Consider the following 23185-nt stretch of genomic DNA (forward strand, 5'->3'; position numbering starts at 1 on the left):
AGAGGTGACAGAGGTCAGGGTTGGACAGGATTTAAAAATAAAATAAATCAATAATACATACATCAAGCAAATTGTAATCTGGACCTCGAAGGCAGTTCCACTGCTGATGTTCCTTCCTCCACTGTAATCAGGGACTGATTTAGACCTGGGACACCAAGTAGAGCAGAAAACCAGCAGTACTGGGGACTTCCAGGATCGGATTTGAACACCCTTCACTGACATACAGTACATCAACAGGATCGACAGTATTTGATCCCAGAGGAAACGCATGAAAGAAAGCACTTATTTCAGAGAGAGAGAGAGAGAGAGAGAGAGAGAGAGAGAGAGAGAGAGAGAGAGAGAGAGAGAGAGAGAGAGAGAGAGAGAGAGAGAGAGAGAGAGAGAGAGAGAGAGAGAGAGAGAGAGAGAGAGAGAGAGAGAGAGAGAGAGAGAGAGAGAGAGAGAGAGAGAGAGAGAGAAACAACCCATCTACAGCTTTATACAGTTAGTGGCCAGCTATAGAAGAATACTGTATTGTTCATTGTCTTGGAGAACTTGGAAATGTGTATATTTGTTTGATCAGCCCAACTTCATTACACACACACACACAGGCTGGCCACCAAGTACTTCTCACTTGATAAAGAAGACAAGTGAAAGACTGTTTAGTTTTCCAGCCTATCAGGAAATCAAATGGATGTTGAGTTTTGTTTATTAGGATCCCTAATTGCTATTGCTCATGCAGCAGTAATGCTTTCTGGAGTCTACATGTTAGGAGATGTTAGGCAATAGATCTGGGGGAATGCTTACTTGGCGATATCTGTGTGAGAGTTCTGGTCTCCATCGACAGTGAATGGTGATCCGCCTGTCATAAGTTCATACATTAATACTCCAAGGCTCCACCAGTCTACAGCCTGGAACACAGGTACATATGCAATGGACGAATAAAGTTTTGTATTATTATTATAATATACAGAACATGATATAGGCCAACATACAATATGACAAAGGTGGCGTTCCAGACTGCCTACATTGCAGACGCGTTGCGCAAATGATGCAATGTCGGCAGCTTGGAACAGCACCCCAGACACCAGAGGCAGCCTTCACAGGCGTGCAGCAGACTACACCCATTTATTAGTGGGCTAGACATATGATTATGTCTGTGTACCTTGTGCATTTGGGTCAAGAACAGTACAACATAACAAGTCAACTTTGGGGGGTTCTAAATGATAAATTACCATGTCATGGCCAGCCGCTCCTCCCTCTGCGATCTCTGGGGCCATGTACTCAATGGTGCCACAGACAGAGTAAGCTCTCTCCAACTGGAAAACAACAAACAGTCAAAGTAAGACAAATAACAGACCAAGATGAGAGATTTTTTATTTATTTGTCGTTTCTCATCACTGACATGTTGAAACACACCGGGATTGACAGGAAGGAAGCTTGAAACTAGGACACATTTGATCAATTCAGGTAGAACAGAGATCATTGTTGTGGAGAATAACTTATCAAGCATATAACCTGGCTCTCATAAGGATCAGACAGAATATGTATACACGACATAACGATCAGACAGAATGTGTATACATTACATAACGATCAGACAGAATGTGTATACACGACATAACGATCAGACAGAATGTGTATACACGACATAACGATCAGACAGAATGTGTATACACGACATAACGATCAGACAGAATGTCTACACACGACATAACGATCAGACAGAATGTCTACACACGACATAACGATCAGACAGAATGTGTATACACGACATAACGATCAGACAGAATGTGTATACACGACATAACGATCAGACAGAATGTGTATACACAACATAACGATCAGACAGAATGTGTATACACGACATAACGATCAGACAGAATGTGTATACACGACATAACGATCAGACAGAATGTCTACACACGACATAACGATCAGACAGAATGTGTATACACGACATAACGATCAGACAGAATGTGTATACACGACATAACGATCAGACAGAATGTGTATACACGACATAACGATCAGACAGAATGTCTACACACGACATAACGATCAGACAGAATGTGTATACACGACATAACGATCAGACAGAATGTGTATACACGACATAACGATCAGACAGAATGTGTATACACGACATAACGATCAGACAGAATGGTTGCCTCCCAAATGGCACCCTATTCCCTATATAGTGCACTACTTTTGACCAGAGCCCAATGGGCCCTGATCAAAAGTAGTGCACTATATGGGAAATAGTGTGCCATTTGGAACGCACTCAGCGCATAACCACCGGCTGCATTACATCTCCTCAGGAGGACTGGACATAAAACAGAACCCCTGTCCCAAACAGCCAGACAGAAACATGCAGCCAGATACTGGGTGGTCTGCTCTCTTTGATAGGATAAACGCTCATCCATTAGTAGAAGAGAGAAGAAAAGTCTGCCAAGGGCATTGCGTAACTTTTTAAAAACTAGTTTTTTTTAAAGATAAGGGTGCATTCACACTAAGCAACGCAGCGGCCTGGAGGGTAGGAGGGTGGGAAGCATGGAGGGTAGGAGGGTGGGAAGCATGGAGGGTAGGAGGGTGGGAAGCCTGGAGGGTAGGAGGGTGGGAAGCCTGGAGGGTAGGAGGGTGGGAAGCCTGGAGGGTAGGAGGGTGGGAAGCCTGGAGGGTAGGAGGGTGGGAAGCATGGAGGGTAGGAGGGTGGGAAGCATGGAGGGTAGGAGGGTGGGAAGCCTGGAGGGTAGGAGGGTGGGAAGCCTGGAGGGTAAGAGGGTGGGAAGCATGGAGGGTAGGAGGGTGGGAAGCCTGGAGGGTAGGAGGGTGGGAAGCATGGAGGGTAGGAGGGTGGGAAGCCTGGAGGGTAGGAGGGTGGGAAGCCTGGAGGGTAGGAGGGTGGGAAGCATGGAGGGTAGGAGGGTGGGAAGCCTGGAGGGTAGGAGGGTGGGAAGCCTGGAGGGTAGGAGGGTGGGAAGCCTGGAGGGTAGGAGGGTGGGAAGCCTGGAGGGTAGGAGGGTGGGAAGCCTGGAGGGTAGGAGGGTGGGAAGCATGGAGGGTAGGAGGGTGGGAAGCCTGGAGGGTAGGAGGGTGGGAAGCATGGAGGGTAGGAGGGTGGGAAGCCTGGAGGGTAGGAGGGTGGGAAGCCTGGAGGGTAGGAGGGTGGGAAGCCTGGAGGGTAGGAGGGTGGGAAGCCTGGAGGGTAGGAGGGTGGGAAGCATGGAGGGTAGGAGGGTGGGAAGCCTGGAGGGTAGGAGGGTGGGAAGCATGGAGGGTAGGAGGGTGGGAAGCATGGAGGGTAGGAGGGTGGGAAGCCTGGAGGGTAGGAAGCCTGGAGGGTAGGAGGGTGGGAAGCCTGGAGGGTGGGAAGCATGGAGGGTAGGAATCCTGGAGGGTAGGAGGGTGGGAAGCCTGGAGGGTTTGAGGGTGGGAAGCATGGAGGGTAGGAATCCTGGAGGGTAGGAGGGTGGGAAGCATGGAGGGTAGGAGGGTGGGAAGCATGGAGGGTAGGAGGGTGGGAAGCATGGAGGGTAGGAGGGTGGGAAGCCTGGAGGGTTTGAGGGTGGGAAGCATGGAGGGTAGGAGGGTGGGAAGCATGGAGGGTAGGAGGGTGGGAAGCCTGGAGGGTTTGAGGGTGGGAAGCATGGAGGGTAGGAGGGTGGGAAGCCTGGAGGGTAGGAGGGTGGGAAGCCTGGAGGGTAGGCGCGTCAGGTTGCATGAGCCTAATTGCGCTAAACAACACACATCAAACACGGTCTAAAAACACACATACCTCCGTTGACTGCGTGGGATGCGTCACCAGTGTGAATGCACCAGCAAAAGACTCCTCTGTGTGATAATGATCATATGGATGTACGGTGTTGGCCTCTCGCTCCATACATCTGTAATACATACCTCATCAAACTCTTTGCTGAGGCCAAAGTCTGTGAGCACTATGTGCCCGCTGGAGTCCATGAGGATGTTCTCCAGCTTCAGGTCTCTGTAGACTATCCCCAGCTAGAAAACATTCAGACAATTACATGGCTTCAGGGGCTTCATTTATAAAAAGTTGCCAACGCACAAAAATATTCCCCACAACATGTCTGCGCCAATTTTCACGCAAAAGTTGGCATTTATAAAAACTGGACTTTGTGTTTATCCTCCCGCAAACTTTAGACCATGATGCGTACGCACAGTTTCTAGTGGTTGAAGTATTGCATTGCAAGAAGGCAAAAGTAGCCTAGTAGCCTTGTGCAAATGGGGAATGTATAATGACATATTCATAACAAACTGGTAGCTAAATATAATAACAAGACACAATCATTTGCTGTTAGTGAGAAGAGAGAAAATCTATTCCATCTTTGCATTCTAAAATAATTAGAAATCTATTTCCGATTATTTATTTCCTTTCCATGATCATTGCAGAATAAATTCCTCACCTTTTCTGACTGTGATAGTTTCATACTGGTGAAATAGCCTATAGGCCTACAACAAGTTAGGATAGGCTACCATTCCTCCCATCTCTCATTTAATTGTACCCACTTCACAGTAGTAAATAGATAAGATACCGGTATTTCAAGTATTTTGCTCAATGTGATCCGATCTGAAGTGCAGTTTAACGGTAGAACAGCCTTTTCCATTGACGTTTGTAGGCTACGTCTGAATACTGTAATGTCACATTTCTCGAGTAGCCTATACAATATTTAATTTATAAACATAATACATATATCATAACCATTGCACCTTTTCTGGCCATGATGTGTTCATATTCCCCAAGTAGTCATTCAACAAATTACCATGCACATCTCTCATTTAATTGGGCCTATTAGATAGGCTAATTTAAAAGTTTTTGCATGCAGTAGAACAGGTGAATAGTTGAATTGAAGTGTGTAGGCTACCACTGTAAGTAAGCCTCCTGTAGTTTTCATTTTTTTCAGAGTAGACAATGTGTCAGAATTCTCGGGCAGTGCAGCATATTTAGATTCGGGAGAAAGTAAATGCAAAACATTATTGAATTCAAACAAACTATTTGCAATTGTTTTTCAGAAATGGTCAAATGTCACTGCAAAAGAAAACATTCTCCAAAGACATTTGATCAAGTTCGTCATTGCCATTTCCTTCAGATATACTGGGTTGGCCTAATTCCAATACCTCCTAAGTATTATCGTCACCATAAAAGGTGAATGATGGGTGTTTTTCAGGCGGAGTAGGTCCCCTGTAGCTCAGTTGGTAGAGCATGGCGCTTGCAACGCCAGGGTTGTGGGTTCCTTTCCCACGGGGGGCCAGTATGAAAAATGTATGCACTCACTAACTGTAAGTCGCTCTGGATAAGAGCGTCTGCTAAATGACAAAAATGTAAATGTAAAAATGTAATGCTCGTTCACTCGTGCACAGTTTTACAACAGGTCTGATTTATAACTGGAAACATATGTATTGTGTGCGCCAAGTTCATAAATCTAAATATTTTTTAGATATTTTGTGTTTTACGCAACGGTTATAAATTAGGTCCAGGTCTCTGTAGACCAGTGTTACCCAACGCCAGTCCTCGAGTACCCCAAACAGTACACATTTTTGTTGTAGCCCCAGACAAGCACACCTGTTGGGGTACTGGAGGATTGGCGTTGGGGGTACTGGAAGACTGGCGTTGCGGGTACTGGAGGACTGGCGTTGCGGGTACTGGAGGACTGGCGTTGCGGGTACTGGAGGACTGGCGTTGGGAGTACTGGAGGACTGGCGTTGGGGGTACTGGAGGACTGGAGTTGGGGGTACTGGAGGAAAGGAGTTGGGGGTACTGGAAAAAAGGAGTTGGGGGTAGTGGAGGACTGGAGTTGGGGAAAACATGATATTGTTTTCCAGCTGGGGATAATCTCAGACAATTACAACGCTTCAGGACTATCCCCAGCTGGAAAACAGTCAGCCAATAGGCTCGGACTGCGACAACATTGCAGAATCAGCAGCCAGAGATTGATCCAGAAAGAATTTTAGGGCCAGTTTAAACATAGTCCTAGTCCTGGACTAAAAAGCATGTAGACTCTCCATTGAAATAAGTTCTTAGCTTAATCTGTTTCCGGGAAACGGGCCCTTAAAGTATGGCAGTTGAGATGACACACGATGATTAATGATATCTAGAAAACTGCACCATTTACTGCAATTGCATTTAGGCTAAAACTCAAACTATTGTACCTCAATGATTAAGTACAGGAATGACAAAACTGAAAGAGGAGTAAGTCTACAGACACTCACCGTGTGTAGGTGCTCCAGCGCCAGGACTATCTCTCCACTGTACAGAGATACCTCCTGCTCTTTGAACCGAACCCTCTGCACCAGGTGTGTGAAGAGCTCCCCACCGTTCACATAATCTGTTATAATAATGAAGAAACAGCTATGAACAATCGTGGTTGTCTTGACTGGCTGGATATTTGATTTAAACATAGCTAGTATAATTCCAGAGTCCAATGGGTGAGTCCAGTTCACTGTAAAGGCGTCTGCATGCTTCCCAGCAGAAACAGTTCCGAAGAGTTTGTGCATATATTATGACGACATTTTGTGACGTTTTGGACTTCAGTAAGGGTTTTTTCGGTTGTGCGGGCACACACATTTTTTTGTTGAGGCAATCCGAAGTCGGTAGCCGAAGTCTACGCCCCTTCGTCGGTGATTGGTCAACAGTAAGGATTCTTTAATAAAGTCTTTGTTGTTATTCAAAGAGAGAAATACTGCACCAAACATCTTAGTTAGATGTAAAATTGCACGACTAAGATCTCCTCGGTAAAAACGTTAAAATGAATGACAGATGTCTTGAGTTATCTTAGATTAATTCTGACTATTTTGAAAAGTGTATACTGACTACTTTTTTTCATTTTTCAAGCGAAGGTATTTTAAGGGAGTGCGCGAGGACACTTGTTCGGTTCGCCTAGCCGACTTCGGCTAGCCGCCAGCCGAACTGAAGCATGCTGACACCTTAAGGCAGGTGAAGGCTCACGAAAAATGCTGAATTTCTTTCATAACAATCTTGCTTTCTGCTACTTGATATTCTTACTTCATGTAGCCAACTTCATATTCATGTCTTCATTGAAAAATAACAACTTTCTGTAAAAAGACAGTGAGAGAGGAATAGAAGAGAGAGTATGAAGAGGAGAAAGGGACAGAGAGAGAGACAGAGACAGAAAGAGGAGAGCGAGAGATCCAGACCTAGTATGAGGTGCAGCTTGGTGTCTGTCTGGAAGGCGTAGTGGAGGGTGACGAGGAACGGTGATTGTCTGATGTGCTCCAGAACCTGTCTCTCTGTGCGTGTGTGTTCTGCTGTCTTGGCCTTCTGTACTATTGTGGCCTTCTTCAACACCTTCATGGCGTATAGTTGCCCTGCATCGTGACCGCTCACTTTGCGCACCAGGAACACCTTGCCATAGGCTGACATAGAAGCAAGAAAAACATTCAAACTCAGCAGCCAAAATCTTTCAGTGGATTTGTTTTATCTCAACTGGAGGACCGGATGGGCGAAGTTCATACTTTAGAAGGACCCATGGAAAGGTCTCAAATGTACAAAACCACCCGCCCATCGCCCCCGTGCGAGATAAAATGAATGTACCTTTTTGTAAATCTATGACAAATTCCCCAAATTGGATTGGGTTTTAGAACTGCCACTGACCTCCAGTTCCCAGCACCTTTAGCAGCTCAAAGTTCTCGATTCCCACCCTCTCTACGTGGCCGGTCAGGTTGGCTGTGAGAAGACAAAGATGGTGAGATCCTTAGATTATAAATAAGAAAGTATCACAAATGCTTACAAATACACACATACGGCTGTAGGCCTGTACCATTGGCCTTAATCAACAACAACAACAACAAAATTGTTCATCCCAAAGAAACTAGGACTGTGCATTATTGAGTTGTTCTGCGAAATGTCATGTTAACGTGCGTTACGGCAGTAAACACAACTCTGAAAGCAGTATTTAGGCCTGGCCTAGGCTGACACATGAAAAAGGGGGCGCCTTGAGAAAGAGAGAGGGCATAATAAGTATGCCTATTAGGGATTGACATTAAGGTCTGAAGTAGAGGTCTTCACGGGTCCAAAAAGTTGGAACAGTTACGAAATGGATCCATGGCTTTCCACCCAACCCAATATGCATAAATATATATTTATATTAGGGGTGTAACGATCCATCTACTACATCGATGTATCGATTTATATTCATATGATCCAACTACATCGATCTGTGCTCGGCGAGTTGGCCTTTTGGACAACATATATCGATCTAACATCGTTTTAAAATGTAATAAATCGATTGTATCGATACTAGGAAATAACCCATTGGATTTAAGCACGTCAGACTTTATATGCAGGGGTGCACATAACTGGTACGCAGATACGCAAGCGCGACAAAAATCAGGAATGCGTAATGCCACTTGTGTTACTACGCGCCTTTGCGTACTTCACCGATCTTCTCATCTAACCTTACACATGACATGTTGCTTGTCAACTACTGTCATGGATGTCCAAAAAGCAACAGACATTAAGCAGCTTCTTTGGCGTTTCGCCACCTACAAAGAAACGCCAACTGGAGCCAGAGCCGAAGAAAATAATTTTTTCGGAAAAGTGGCTCCAAGATGTGCAGTGGCTTGAAGCTAACGATGAGCGCACTGAAATGTGATGCAAGATTTGCCGCTCAAATCCACATCTAGCAGACAAAACAGGTGCATTTTATAAAGGCTCAAAGAATTTCAACCATCCTTTATTTGACAAACATGAAAAGAGCAAGGAGCACACGAATGTGGCGCAAGCCATTGCTAAAAGCTAGCCGAGAATAAATGTCCAGTCGCCCACTTGCCAGATGGCGAGACAAGCTGAATGAAGAACAGCGGCAAGCTCTGTTTAATATTTTTCTCTTTCCATAAAGCTAAACACGCACGTCCCATGTCTTCCTATTCTGAGGATGTTCCTTTACTGAAGCGGCTATGAGTAAATGTCGAAGGTGCATATCATTCACGTGAAGGGGGCACACGGATCATGCAGAGCATCGCTCACACCATCAGCGGGGAGTTACGAGCCAAGTTGCAGTCTGCTGAATTTTGAGGGCTGCTTTTTGATGGATCTGAGGACATCACAAAAACTGAGCAGGAAATAGTTTACATTGTGTCTGTGTCCAGCAACGGAGAGTTTACTTCGGACTTTATTGGACTGATTGAATTGGGTGCTGACCGAACCGCACAGGCCATAACAGACGGACTTGTGAGACTTTTCCAGGACACAGGCTTGGATGACTGGACAACAAAGTTGGTCGCTGTGTGCACAGACGGGGCTGCTGTCAACGTAGGTATCTACAACGGCGTTGTGCCAAAACTCCGGCAACATGCTGCGGTTGGAGACTCCCTTGTGCACATTCTGTGCACCGCACACACACTGAAGAATTGCGCGAAATCAGCTGATCGCAACGTTCCTTACTGTGAGACATTTCATCGCTCTGTGGTCAAGCTGCTGCAGTTTTATTTACAAAAAGGTGGAGCAAAAAAAACTGCTGCACTGAATAAAGCTATGTGAAGAAAATGGGATCTCCTTTGTGGAACTGGGTAAGTTTCATAATACCAGATGGTCTGCATGGAGGCATGAAACACTGTTAAAAATATCAAGACTATTGCCAGCCATTAAAATGCAACTGGTTACCAGGTATTTATTTCAGTCACACTGGTTGAATTTTTGGCTAAAAGGTTACAGAATCGATTTCAAGTCACTGAATCGTTTCGGATCGTATCGTTCTAAATGAACCAATATCGTCCTTGAATCGTATCGACAACCACGAATCGTGATACAAATCGAATCGTTGTTAAAACGAATCGTTACACCCCTAATTTATATATATATTTTTTTTTTTGTTTGTTTAAACAGAGACCCATTCCGAATGGACCTGAGGAGTCAGACCCGTTACGAAAAGGCGCGTGGAAAATGAGACCCATGCCGGTTCGGATCCAAGCGTAGAAAGAGAGAGAGAAAGAAACCTCTGACAGTGCTGCCAGCGCCATCAATAAACGAGCGGTATTGGCCAAATTATCCACAGTTACATGTCCGTAAACTGCCTATGCTATATCAAATAACAAAACAAAAAAAATGTTTTGTTGTGTAGCATATTCAAAACTTTACAGCGCATTGATTTATTGGTTTTTAACTTTCCTAAAAAAAGAATTGTCCACCTCACGGTTCAGCTGTCAGAGATTTAAGTGCAAATGCATCAGGGTATTGCACTACCACTGTATGATAGTAATATCTTGAAAGATAAATATTAAAAGGAAGAGAAGCTTAGGCCTAGCCCTAGAGAGACCAAGGGAAACAGAGATATGCCGGCGCCATGTTTTTCCTTGTCATTTCTCCATCATAAAGGCTACTACTGCTGTACAGAAGGAGACTAATGCAACGTTTTTCGATCAGAATATTTTTTTATAAAGATAAGCATTATATCGTTAGATTAAAGGAGTAACTCCGGTAGGCCTAAACCAGGGCTATTCAACTGGCGGCACGCGAGCCAGATCCGGCCCGTTTATTAAGTTAGACTGGCCCTTTGATCAATTCTGAACATGAATAAAAGATCTGCAAACAAATCCCGGCCAAAATCCACTATTTTGGTTGTCTTTAGTGTGGTTTCTAGCGGTTTTTAGCGCCTATGCTGATGATTTTTTCTTCATATGAATTTGCCTCTAGTGTTTGAACTGTTTAAGCTACAAAATATTAGCTCACAAGGACTCGATAGAAGAGAGTGTGACAAAAAAATGCTCCTAATGACTGAGGGAAATTAATTCAAAGCATACTTCCTTCAGACTGGAATTTGGCATTACCTGACTTGACATATCTTTGTATTATTTATTGAGATGCTCAGTTTTCAGATGATTTTCAAATTACTTTTAAGAAGCTTATAATATTTGCTTAAATAAAAAAATTAAAATGGTGAATGAGCGTTTCAATGATTATCAAATATTATTTTTAAATCAGATTTTTGGGTTGCACTTCGACTGACATTGGTTGAGCGCCCTCCACTTCTTTCCTAATTACTTTTAGCAACATTTAACATTTTAAGAAAAGTGCTTTATTGGTGGTTGCGCGTTGCATTTTTATTCATACAGTTCTTCCAAAGAATAATCGCATGTGGAAAATCTCATGCCCCCTTGCAATTCACCTTTTTTTACATCTGGCCCCAGTAAGAATATATATATATATATATTATATATTATATATCCCTATTAGCTGATGCCAAGGCAAACAGAGACATAAGCATACATAGACACACAGGCTTTACTCAGAGCCAGTGGCAGGTCATTAGTAAAGATTGAAAAAAACTAAAAAGGGGTCTAGACTGCTGCCCTGGGGAATGTCTGATTACGTGGATGATGTTGGAGAGGCTTCCATTAAAGAACACCCTCTGTTCTGTTATCCAGGTAACTCTTTATCCACAGTATAGCAGGGGCTATAGTTGAATAGCCCAGACCTAAACCATTCTTTCTCACCTGTTGGAGTCAGTTGGCACACTGGTGCGCACTGCCTTCATAGAGGTGCCGTAACTACATGTAAGCCTAATAATAGCCATACCACACCAAAACATTCACAAACGTTTCTTACCTTTATTAGGGTAATATCAAAAGTAAGTCAAGTCATTGTTTATAGAGAAAATACCAACAGGTTATTATATTGCAGCATTAAATTAAAGTTTTGCATCTCGCCCTCTTTGGTTTTTCCTTTTCATGGTTTGAGTGCGAGTAGACCTATAGTAGGCCTACCGGTAATTCTATTATATGGTGGCAAACATTACAGTTGGAACTTAATTTGGCAAAGAAAACGTCTCAACAAAATGAAACAAAAACACTTTTTTGCATATTTAAAGAACTGGTTTAGAATCTTAAAATAGGCCTATAATAATAAAAAAATAATGATATACAATAATAATTATGCTAAAACAAATGACAATAAATACGGAATATTATATATTTTTGCATGAAATCTGAATATCGAGTTGCATACACAGTCTATTTGACCGCACCAATGTTCTTCTCATCTTTGTCCACTACAATATTAAAACTTTTATGAAGAAAGTTATTTGTTTCTGGCCATTTTGAGCCTGTAATCGAACCCACAATTGCTGATGCTCCAGATAATCAACTAGTCTCAAAAAGGCCAGTTTTATTGCTTCTTTAAAATCAGCACAACAGTTTTCAGCTGTACTAACATACAGTTGAAGTCGGAAGTTTACATACACTTAGGTTGGAGTCATTAAAACTCGTTTTTCAACCACTCCACAAATTTCTTGGTAACAAACTATAGTTTTGGCAAGTCGGTTAGGACATCTACTTTGTGCATGACACAAGTAATTTTTCCAACAATTGTTTACAGACAGATTATTTCACTGTATCACAATTCTAGTGGGTCAGAAGTTTACATACACTAAGTTGACATTGCCTTTAAATAGCTTGGAAAATTCCAGAAAATGATGTCATGGCTTTAGATGCTTCTGATAGGCTAATTGACATAATTTGAGTCAATTGGAGGTATACCTGTGGATGTATTTAAAGGCCTACCTTCAAACTCAGTGCCTCTTTGCTTGACATCATGGGAAAATCAAAAGAAATCAGCCAAGACCTCAGAAGAAAAACGGTAGACCTCCACAAGTCTAGTTCATCCTTGGGAGGAATTTCCAAATGCCTGAAGGTACCACTCATCTGTACAAACAATACTACGCAAGTATAAACACCATGGGACAACGCAGCCGTCATACCGCTCAGGAAGGAGACGCGTTCGGTCTCCTAGAGATGAACATACTTTGGTGCGAAAAGTGCAAATCAATCCCAGAACAACAGCAAAGGACCTTGTGATGATGCTGGAGGAAACAGGTACAAAAGTATCTATATCCACAGTAAAACGAGTCCTATATCGACATAACCTGAAAGGCCGCTCAGCAAGGAAGAAGCCACTGCTCCAAAACCGCCATAGAAAAACCAGACTATGGTTTGCAACTGCACATGGAGACAAAGATCGTATTTTTTGCAGAAATATCCTCTGGTCTGATGAAACAAAAATAGAACTGTTTGGCCATAATGACCATCGTTATGTTTGGAGGAAAAAGGGGGTTGCTTGCAAGCCGAAGAACACCATCCCAACCGTGAAGCACGGGGGTAGCAGCATCATGATGTGGGGGTGCTTTGCTGCAGGAGGGACTGGTGCACTTCACAAAATAGATGGCATCATGAGGAAGGAAAATTATGTGGATATATTGAAGCAACATCTCAAGACATCAGTCAGGAAGTTAAAGCTTGGTCGCAAATGGGTCTTCTAAATGGACAATGACCCCAAGCATACTTCCAAAGTTGTGGCAAAATGGCTTAAGGACAACAAAGTCAGGAAGCCTGTACAGAATACATATATTCCAAAACTTGCATCCTATTTGCAACAAGGCATTAAAGTAATACTGAAAAAGCGTGGCAAAGCAATTCACTTTTGGTCCTGAATACAAACTGCTATGTTTGGGGCAAATCTAATTCAACACATCACTGAGTACCACTCTCCATATTTTCAAGCACAGTGGTGGCTGCATTATGTTATGGGTATGCTTATAATCGTTATGGACTGGGGAGTTTTTTAGGATAAAAAGAAACAGAATAGAGCTAAGCACAGGCAAAATCCTAGATAAAAATCTGGTTCAGTCTGCGTTCCACCAGACACTGGGTGATAAATTCACCTTTCAGCAGGACAATAAACTTAAACCCAAGGCCAAATCTACACAGGATTTGGTTACCAAGAAGAAGACAGTGAATGTTCCGGAGTTGAATACTTATCTAATCAGTCAGAATAGTTATCTAATATAATTTGTCTTCCACTTGACAATCGTTGACAAATAAAGACAATTAAAATCCATCTTAATCCCACTTTGTAACAACAAAATGTGGAAAAAGTCAAGGGGTGTGAATACTTTCTGAAGGCACTGTATGGAGGCAGTTAGTGATGTGTTGTGTTGGATTTGCACTAAACATAAGGCTTTGCTTTTAAGCCAAAAAGTGCTGTGTTTTTTTGCAGTATTACCTTGGTGCCTTGTTGCATACAAGATGCACGTTTTGGAGTATTTTATTGTGCATCATTTTATTATTTTCATTTAGGTCATTATTGTGGAGTCACTGATGTTGTTGATCCATCCTCAGTTTTCTACCATCACAGACATTGAACTCTGTAGCTGATTTAAAATCACCAATGGCCTCATGGTAATATCCCTGAGCGCTTTCCTTCCTGTCCTGCAGCTCAGTTCAGAAGGACGACTGTATCTTTAATGTGTCTGGGTGGTTTAATATATAATCCACAGCATAATTATTAACTTGACCATGCTTAAAGATATATTCTTTGTCTGATTTGTTATTGTTACACATTTACCAATCACTGCCCTTCTTCATGAGACTTTCGAAAAGCTCCCTGGTCTTTGTAGTTGAATCTGTGCTTGAAATTCAATACATGACTGAGGGACCTTACAGATGTTGTTGAGACAGAGGAAGTGTGTCGGGGGCCAACCGCAGGGTGCATGTGACGCGTCTAGTGTAGTAGTGCCTAGGTAGAGGTAAGTTGCATGCCCGCTTACCACGTGCTTGCATACTATCGCTTAAAGCCCGCTGCTGCCGGCTAGCCCTTGTGGTGAATTGGGGAGCAGCTTCATGCACATGTCTCCCCTTGCCGGTACAAAGCCTCTCCGTGACCAAGACTCCTGTCGGGCCTGCTCACGGCGGCACACGTTAACTGGTTGTCTTGAAACTCCAGGCTAACCGGCAGTGGATCTCGGAGCAGCAGTGGGCCCCAGATATGCGTCTGTACAGGCCCACCTCTGTGTGGACATGTCCTGGCAGCCATCAACCACTGTCCCGCTACCTTGTGGGTTAGTCTGGTACGACAAAAGCTAGGGGAGCACACCCTGAGAGAAAAGCAGCGTGCTGGAGGCGCGCGGTAGGCGGACGCCGACAGACTGGGGATCCGGCAGCCTCCTGCAACTGAGGAAGATACAGGTCGTGCAGGGTTTCCCCCCTTGCCACTGCAATCCACCTTCCTACAGTGAAGTAGTGCTGTTGGGGATTGCGCACACTCAGCGGCACTTTAAATAAAAGCCTTTGCGCAGGTATCCACTTCTGACCTCGGTGAAGTGACCAACCACAAACCGGACTAAAGTCTGGCAGCGTTGGGGTGTCTGGTGACGGGGGCAGGAGGGAATGCACCGGGAGCCCTAAAAATTCAGACCCCTGCACGACAGCGGCACAGGACTATTACGGCCTCCAGCAGTTGGTACTTGAGTGGCAGCTGCTCTTGGCAGACCCCTGTGTGACTGAGCAGCCCTATTTAGGAGCCACACTGCACACCCCAGTTGGGGTGAGGCCTAGAAAAGGTGGCCTAAAAATTGCCCACTCACTCCATCCTGGTTAGGCAACTGCACCTATCAGTAATTCCACTCAGCGGTCGAAAAATGCTAAAGAAAATAATTCCCCTGAAACTGGCAACATGGAACATCAGAACTCTTTTGGACACTGACGATAATAGCGATAGACCCCATCAGAGAACAGCTCTGATTGCTGCAGAACTAAGGCTCTACAACATTGACATTGCTGCCCTGAGTGAGACCAGGTTCCTGGATGAAGGTTCCCTGAAAGAGGAGGGAGAAGGCAACACCTTCTTCTGGAAAGGTTACCCTCCGGGTGGACAACATCAGCAAGGTGTGGGACTGGCAATTAAGAACAGCCTTTTACCCAGTCTCACCGAAAAACCTGTCGGCATAAGTGAAAGACTCATGTCTCTCCGTATCCCCATAGCCAAGATGCGTTATGCTACTCTTCTCAGTGCATACGCACCAACGTTACCATCTGAAAATGAGGCAAAGGACTGCTTCTACCAGTCACTAGATGAGGCCCTTCACCGCATCCCCAGCAATGACAAGATCTTTCTGCTGGGTGACTTCAACGCTAGGGTGGGACAGAACAACAGGATATGGAGCAGAGTGCTGGGTAGGCATAGTGTTGGCCAGGTCAATGAGAACGGCATGAGACTGCTAGCTCTATGTGCCGAGCATGATCTCATTGTCACTAACACCTTGTTCCAGCAGAAGAACAAATATAAAACATAATAGATTCACCCACGCTCCAAACACTGGCACCTGATCGACTACGTCATAGTGAGACGTTCTGACACTAATGACAGCCTGCTGACACGTGCCATGAAGGGTGCAGAATGCTGGACAGATCATCTTATGATACTGGCTAAACTCCAGGTGAGAATATGTCCCCCCCCCCAACGTCTGCCTAAGTCCAGTAAGAGGTGTCTGCACTATACCCGACATGAGAAAGCTGCAGTAAGGGACGAGTTCCGTCGCTCTCTCGCTGAAAGGCTGAGGGAGACTCAGCCTCTTCTGAGCGCAGAGGATCCCATGGACCAGAAGCGGGCATCTATTAGCTCAGTGCTCTATCAGGCAGCGGCCCACTCCATTGGCTACAGAGGTAGGAAACATCAGGACTGTTTCGACGAGAACGCTGACACCATCATAAACTTACTGGACAATATGCACAAAGCCCACAGGGCAACTCTCAACAGCCCCACATCTGCTACCCTCCGCCAGCAATGGCGTGCATCACGTAAGGAAGTGCAAACAACCTTGCGTGCTCTGCAGAACGAATGGTGGATGAATAAGGCATAGGAAATCCACATTTATGATGACAAAAACGACATGCATCATTTCTACAACTTAACTAAAGCTATCTATGGCCCTTGAAGTCACTCCATCACACCCCTGAAAACAGATGATGGTCTGACTCTCTTGAAGGACCAAAACCAGATTCTGATGAGGTGGGCTGACCACTTTGAAACACTACTCAATCAGCACTCTCCTACAAACCACTCCATCCTGGAAGAACTGCCTGTCCGTCCACCCATTCAAGACCTCAACCAATCGCCAACCTTCCAAGAGGCGTTATCCATTCCCTCAAGAACAACAAGGCTCCTGGGGCTGACAGCATCCCGACAGAGCTACTTAAGAAGGGAGGTTATTTCTGCACCAGAACGCTCCACCAGTACATCACTGAGGTTTGGGACCGGGAGATCGCCCCCCCCCAACAGTGGTGGGATGCAAACATTGTCACTATCTATAAGAACAAGGGTGACAAGTCCATCTGCGGCAACAGCCGGGGGATATCCCTTCTGGCTGTTGGCGGCAAGGTCCTGGACAAGGTGATGCTACACAGGCTGGTGAACATCATCACAGAGGAACTGCTGCCAGAGTCACAATACGGCTTCAGAAAGAACAGGAGTACAGTTGACATGATATTCACGGCACTGCAACTCCAGGAGAAGTGCTGTGAACAACATCAGGACCTTTTCATGGCCTTCGACACTGTGAGCAGGAAACTGCTATGGGTCATTCTACTCAAATTTGGCAGTCCAGACAAATTTGCCAACATCCTTTGCCAGTTCCATGATGGGATGATAGCTCGGGTGGCCATAGGAGGGCAGGTGTCAGTGCCCTTTGGCGTAAGCATCGGTGTGAGGCAGGTGTGTGTGCTGGCACCTGTACTCTTTAACATCTTCCTCCTATGTGTCACCCAGCTTCTCCACAAGGAGCTTGAGGACAGCAGCGGGGTTGCGGTGGACTTCAGGCTGGATGGAAACCTATTCAACATCAGGAGGCTCCAAGCAACCACCAAGGTTTTGACAGAATGGGTTCTTGAGCTGCAGTAGGCTGATGACTGTGCTCGTGGCCCACACTCCAGAAGACCTTCAGTCCGTCCTTGAGCGGCTGTGAGGGTCTATAGTAGGATGGCTGTCTATCAACACCACCAAGACAGAGGTGGTCTGCCAATGGAGATCCAGCCCTCCACCTACCATGCCTGTCTTCACCATTGAACACAAATCACTAGCAATAGCATCAGAATCGACCTCGAAATTCAAAATAGGATCAAGCTAGCATCAGCTGCCTTCGGGAAACTCAGACGCAGGGTCTTCCAAAACAGGGATCTCCACCTCCACACCAAAGTCGCCGTCTATCAAGTCGTTCTTATTACCACACTGCTTTACAGCTGTGAAGCCTGGGTCACTTAAGAGTCGCCACAACAAGCAGCTTGAGCGATTCCACATTAGATGCCTGCAGCGCATCTTGGGAATCACCTGGTGCGACCGTGTGCCCCATAGAGAAATACTTGCTAAGACCAACTGCAAGAGTATGGATGCCATGGTCACCCAACACCAACTGCGCTGGCATGGGCATGTCATTGGAATGTCTCAGGAGCGCTTGCCGTGGAAGATCCTGTATGGCCAGCTACATCATGCCCGGCGGTCTGCAGGGGGGCAGATGAAGCGCTACAAGGAACAGCTTAAAACGTCGCTGAAGAAGTGCAACATCAAACCCACAGACCTAGAGGATGCTGCTGCCGACCGTTCCACCTGGCGGCAGCTCTGCCAGAGCGGTGTCCAGAGGTGGGAGGAGGAGAGGAGCACAAAGCAACAGCAAAAACTGCTCAGGAGACATACAACCATGCCTGCCCCCTCCAACACAGACTGCATATGCCCCACCTGCAATAACATTTGTGGATCTCGGATTGGACTCTAGTCACCAAAGAATTCACCGTTGTGAAGTGGAAGTCATCATCGGATACGATGGACTACCGTGAAGAAGTCATTCAAAAATCATGTCAACCCCTATTATTTCACATTGAGTCCATGTAACTTATTATGTGATTTGTTAAGCCAAATTTTCCTCCTGAACTAATTTAGGCTTGCCTAAACAAAGGGGTTGAATACTTACAGTACCAGTCAAAAGTTTGGACACACCTACTCATTCAAGGGTTTTTCTTTCTTTATTTTTTTAAATGTCAATATTGTAGAATAATTGTGAAGACATCAAAACTATGAAATAACACACATGCAATCATGTAGGAATCTCAAAAGTGTTAAACAAATCAAAATATATTTTATATTCGAGATTCTTCAAATAGCCACCCTTGATAGGCCTCCCGAGTGGCGCAGTGGTCTAAGGCACTGCATTGCAGTACTAGCTGTGCCACTAGAGATCCTGGTTCGAATCCAGGCTCTGTCGTAGCCGGCCGTGACCGGGAGACCCATGGGGCAGCGCACAATTGGCCCAGCGTCATCCAGGGTAGGGGAGAGAATGGCCAGCAGGGATGTAGCTCAGTTGGTAGAGCATGGCGTTTGCAACGCCAGGGTTGTGGGTTCAATTCCCGCAGGGGGCCAGTATGAAAAAAATAAGATATGCACTCACTAACTGTAAGTCGCTCTGGATAAGAGCGTCTGCAAAATGACTTAAATGTAAATGATGACAGCTTTGCACACTCTTGGCATTCTCTCAACCAGCTTCACCTGGAATACTTTTCCAACAGTCTTGAAGGAGTTCCCACATATGCTGAGCACTTGTTGGCTGCTTTTCCTTCACTCTGTGGTCCGACTCATCCCAAACCATCTCATTTGGGTTGAGGTCGGGGGATTGTGCTGGCCAGGTCATCTGATGCAGCCTCCATCACTCTCCATCACTCTCCTTCTTTGTAAAATAGCCCTTACACCGCCTGGAGGAGTGTTGGGTCATTGTCCTGTTGAAAAACAAATGATAGTCCCACTAACCAGATGGGATGGCGTATCGCTGCAGAATGCTGTGGTAGCCATGCTGGTTAAATATATCACAGACAGTGTCACCAGCAAAGCCCCCCCCACACCATAACACCTCCTCCATGATATACGGTGTGAAATACACATGCAGAGATCATCCGTTCACCCACACCGCGTCTCAAAGACAAGCGGTTGGAACAAAAAATCTCAAATTTGGACTCTAGACCAAAGGACACATTTCCACCGGTCCATTGCACGTGTTTCTTGGCTCAAGCAAGTCTTCTTCTTATTGGTGTCCTTTAGTAGTGGTTTCTTTGCAGCAATTCGACCATGAAGGCCTTGATTCACACAGTCTCCTCTGAACAGTTGATATTGAGATGTGTCTGTTACTTGAACTCTGTGAAGCATTTATTTGGGCTGCAATTTCTGAGGCTGGTAACTCTAATGAACGTATCCTCTGCAGCAGAGATAACTCTGGGTCTTCCATTCCTGTGGTGGTCCTCATGAGAGCCAGTTTCATCATAGCACTTTATGGTTTTTGTGACTGCACTTGAAGAAACTTAAAAGTTATTGAAATGTTCCGTATTGACTGACCTTCATGTCTTAAAGTAATGATGGACTGTCGTTTATTTTTGCTTATTTGAGCTGTTCTTCCCATAATATGGACTTGGTCTTTTACCAAATAGGGCTGGCTATCTTCTGTATACCCCCCTACCTTGTCACAACACAACTGACTGGCTCAAATGCATTAAGAAGGAAAGAAATTCCACAAATTAACTTATAAAGGAGGCACACCTGTTAATTGAAATGCATTCCAGGTGAATATCTCATGAAGCTGGTTGAGAGAATGCCAAGAGTGTGCAAAGCTGTCATCAAGGCAAAGGGTGGCTATTTGAAGAATCTCAAATCTCAAATATATTTTGATTTGTTTAACACTTTTTTGGTTACTACATGATTCCATATGTGTTATTTCATAGTTTTGATGTCTTCACTATTATTCTACAATGTAAAACATTTTAAAAATAAAGGAAATCCCTTAAATGAGTAGGTGTGTCCAAACTTTTGACTGGTAGTGTATCTATGCAACGACTATATTTTAGTTATGCATTTTTTATTCATTAAAATCATTTTCTGTGTAGATTGTTCACAAAAAAATTACAATGAAATCAATTTTAATCCCACTTTCTAACACAATAAACTGAAGAAATCCAAGGTGTCTGAATACTTTTGCAAGGCACTGTATCTTTGTGGAGACTTGAGTCCTCGGTCCATCCTTAAAATCAACACTCATGTACATTACTCATACAAACACATGACCCACAAATTGATGATGATCATTAAAGGCACGGTCAGAGGTCAGTGCTCAGTCAATTATAAACTGGGAAGCCACATAGTGTATGAGAATAGAGCATGTGTGATACAACTTCACCCATTAAAACAATGACTGAAAAACAACATTCAAGGACAGGGCACATTGTAACAAAATAGGCTAAATCGCCTGCCCTACAGCAGTCCTTCCTATCTAAAGCAGAACAGACACAGCTGCGAGCGAAAACAATACTATTTTCAGCTAGCCAATTTATTTATCTGTCTTCACAACCCCTGTTTTTGAAAACACACTTTATTGATGTATTATTCCTCCTGGCTTCCTGCATGACAACTTCTTTCTGTGTTTTTCCTGCTGGCTATGGCATTGGTACCAACCAAGCTGACCTCTAATCTAGAACAGGGGCATATTACATTAAGGCACAGCCTGGAATAGATCACTACACTTTTCGTGCAGATATCAACAATGATGGCTACTAATGCTTTGTGCACAAACACATTAAGGCCAGAGAGAGAGAGAGAGAGAGAGAAGAGAGGAGACAGACAGACAGAAAGGCTGAATGTAGCCTTAGCCTAATAAACCCACGCCCATCACTCTAACACAGTGTGGACTGCTGCTCTGCTAAGGAACAGCTCAGCAATAACGCTAAGGCTGCATAGTGCTGAGATTGAGCTAGCAGCGTAAAGCTAGATATATATTTGGCAGAAATGGGGCCACCTTCCTATCTAGAGGAAACAGAATGATGTGCCTCGAGAACCTCACAGGGACGCATCCTCCATTTATCTTGTTTAATTGGAGTGTATGTGCGCGTGTGTTACTAGGATGGATGCATTGGTGTTGTGGTGCCCTTCACTGTTTTTTTATACTTTACAGTCGCTGTGATCTCAATGCTTAGTGAAGTGAGCTAGTGGCAAGCTTTGGAAAATGCTGGAATTAAGTATTCATTTGGATGTTGGATCATGGATATGACTATCAATTAATAGTAATTACACTGTCAAGCATTGGTCAGCATAATCAGACTAACATCACAACACATTAAGCAAATAAAGATGACATTCTTAGTAGCTACAGAAAACGGTCTTATTCAACTTGCAATTAATGATTACATCGTCCAAAATACTTGATGGGGTGGGATAATGGAAACTTTAAATACAGACAGGGAAGTGTATTCAACAACTAACTGAAGCTGCCACTCAGATGACAGGTCTCACTCAAGGTTCTCGCGCCTGACATCCATGGCATAATGACTGCTGCACAAAACAACCACCATGGCGGAACACAAGATGCGAATAGGAATATTACCTACTACTGTTATGTAACTACCCCGTACCATAAGCAAGCCGCCACGAATGGAAAACAGGCTTACACAAACTGCTAGCTAACTAACATGAGCTATTAGCCAACACTCTCCCCTGTCAAGCACTCTTCGGTCTACTTCTAACCTTAGCATATGTTTGATGTTTTGTACTTGTCATTTTGTCGACTGAATGATGACTAATATCACAGTTTAACAACATGAGCATGCATGTCGACCGTCAAGTTAGCTTAGCAAGTTGCATAGCTTGACACTTTACCTGCCTTTTTTGGACTTGACTGACTGCACTTGCAAACCCCAACGGCAGAGTAGCTACTGTCTGTAGCTAGCTAAGTTAGCTAACCGTTGCCATTTCATTAACTAGTTAACCGGTTATTTAGCTAACTAACGTTAATCACCATCAACAAATTTAGTAGCTAGCTAAATTAAGCTTACATTATTATCTAGCTAGCTAAACAACTTACCATTTTTCAGCTCATGTTTCACAGTAAACAGTTCACCTTCTCTAGAAGATCCTTCCATCGAAGATGGCATTGTATTCCAAATGTGCCCACAGATAAACTTGCTGGCTAGCAAACCATCAACATTACTTAGATAGATTGAAATTACAGAATCACATGTAGCTAGCTATATCTGGCTGCAATTTGGTGTTGACCAGCTAGCTTTGAGGGAAAAAATTTGCCTAGCTTGTCAAGCAAGATAAAAATGTGTCCAAACTAGACAGCTTAGATGGGGGGAGGGGGGTAACCCCTACTATACCTTCAGGACCAAGCCCCCCTGCAGCTGTGATTGGGGTTGCTATGTGGAGTATTAACATCTGATTGGGCCCATTTTGCTATCAATGACAGATAGGCCCTCCTTCCTGCCCCCTTATTGGTCAGATACTTGACAGCGAAAATCTATGTCCTCCTCTTCACGAGACGAGGGCAACGCCAACTGGAAATATAGAGGCGCAGAGAACAGCATTTCAAACATTTCTCGT

At 44.3% G+C, this 23185-nt stretch overlaps 1 protein-coding gene across 1 annotated transcript in view; it reads right to left on the minus strand.

Moving 5' to 3' along the window:
• LOC121544255 (ribosomal protein S6 kinase alpha-5-like) overlaps positions 1-22914 on the minus strand; it is a 52639-nt gene extending 29725 nt beyond the window's left edge. The window contains exons 1-7 of the mRNA XM_041854169.2: positions 22668-22914; positions 7610-7681; positions 7153-7371; positions 6208-6323; positions 3880-3981; positions 1215-1298; positions 787-890 (exon numbers count right to left, since the gene is read on the minus strand). Coding sequence (XP_041710103.2) covers positions 787-890; positions 1215-1298; positions 3880-3981; positions 6208-6323; positions 7153-7371; positions 7610-7681; positions 22668-22737 — 767 coding nt within the window. The 5' untranslated portion in view covers positions 22738-22914. The remainder of the gene's footprint in view (positions 1-786; positions 891-1214; positions 1299-3879; positions 3982-6207; positions 6324-7152; positions 7372-7609; positions 7682-22667) is intronic.
• Between the last annotated feature and the right edge of the window lie 271 nt (positions 22915-23185).

The sequence above is a fragment of the Coregonus clupeaformis genome, chromosome 29 (assembly GCF_020615455.1).
Source record: "Coregonus clupeaformis isolate EN_2021a chromosome 29, ASM2061545v1, whole genome shotgun sequence".
NCBI lineage: Eukaryota > Metazoa > Chordata > Actinopteri > Salmoniformes > Salmonidae > Coregonus > Coregonus clupeaformis.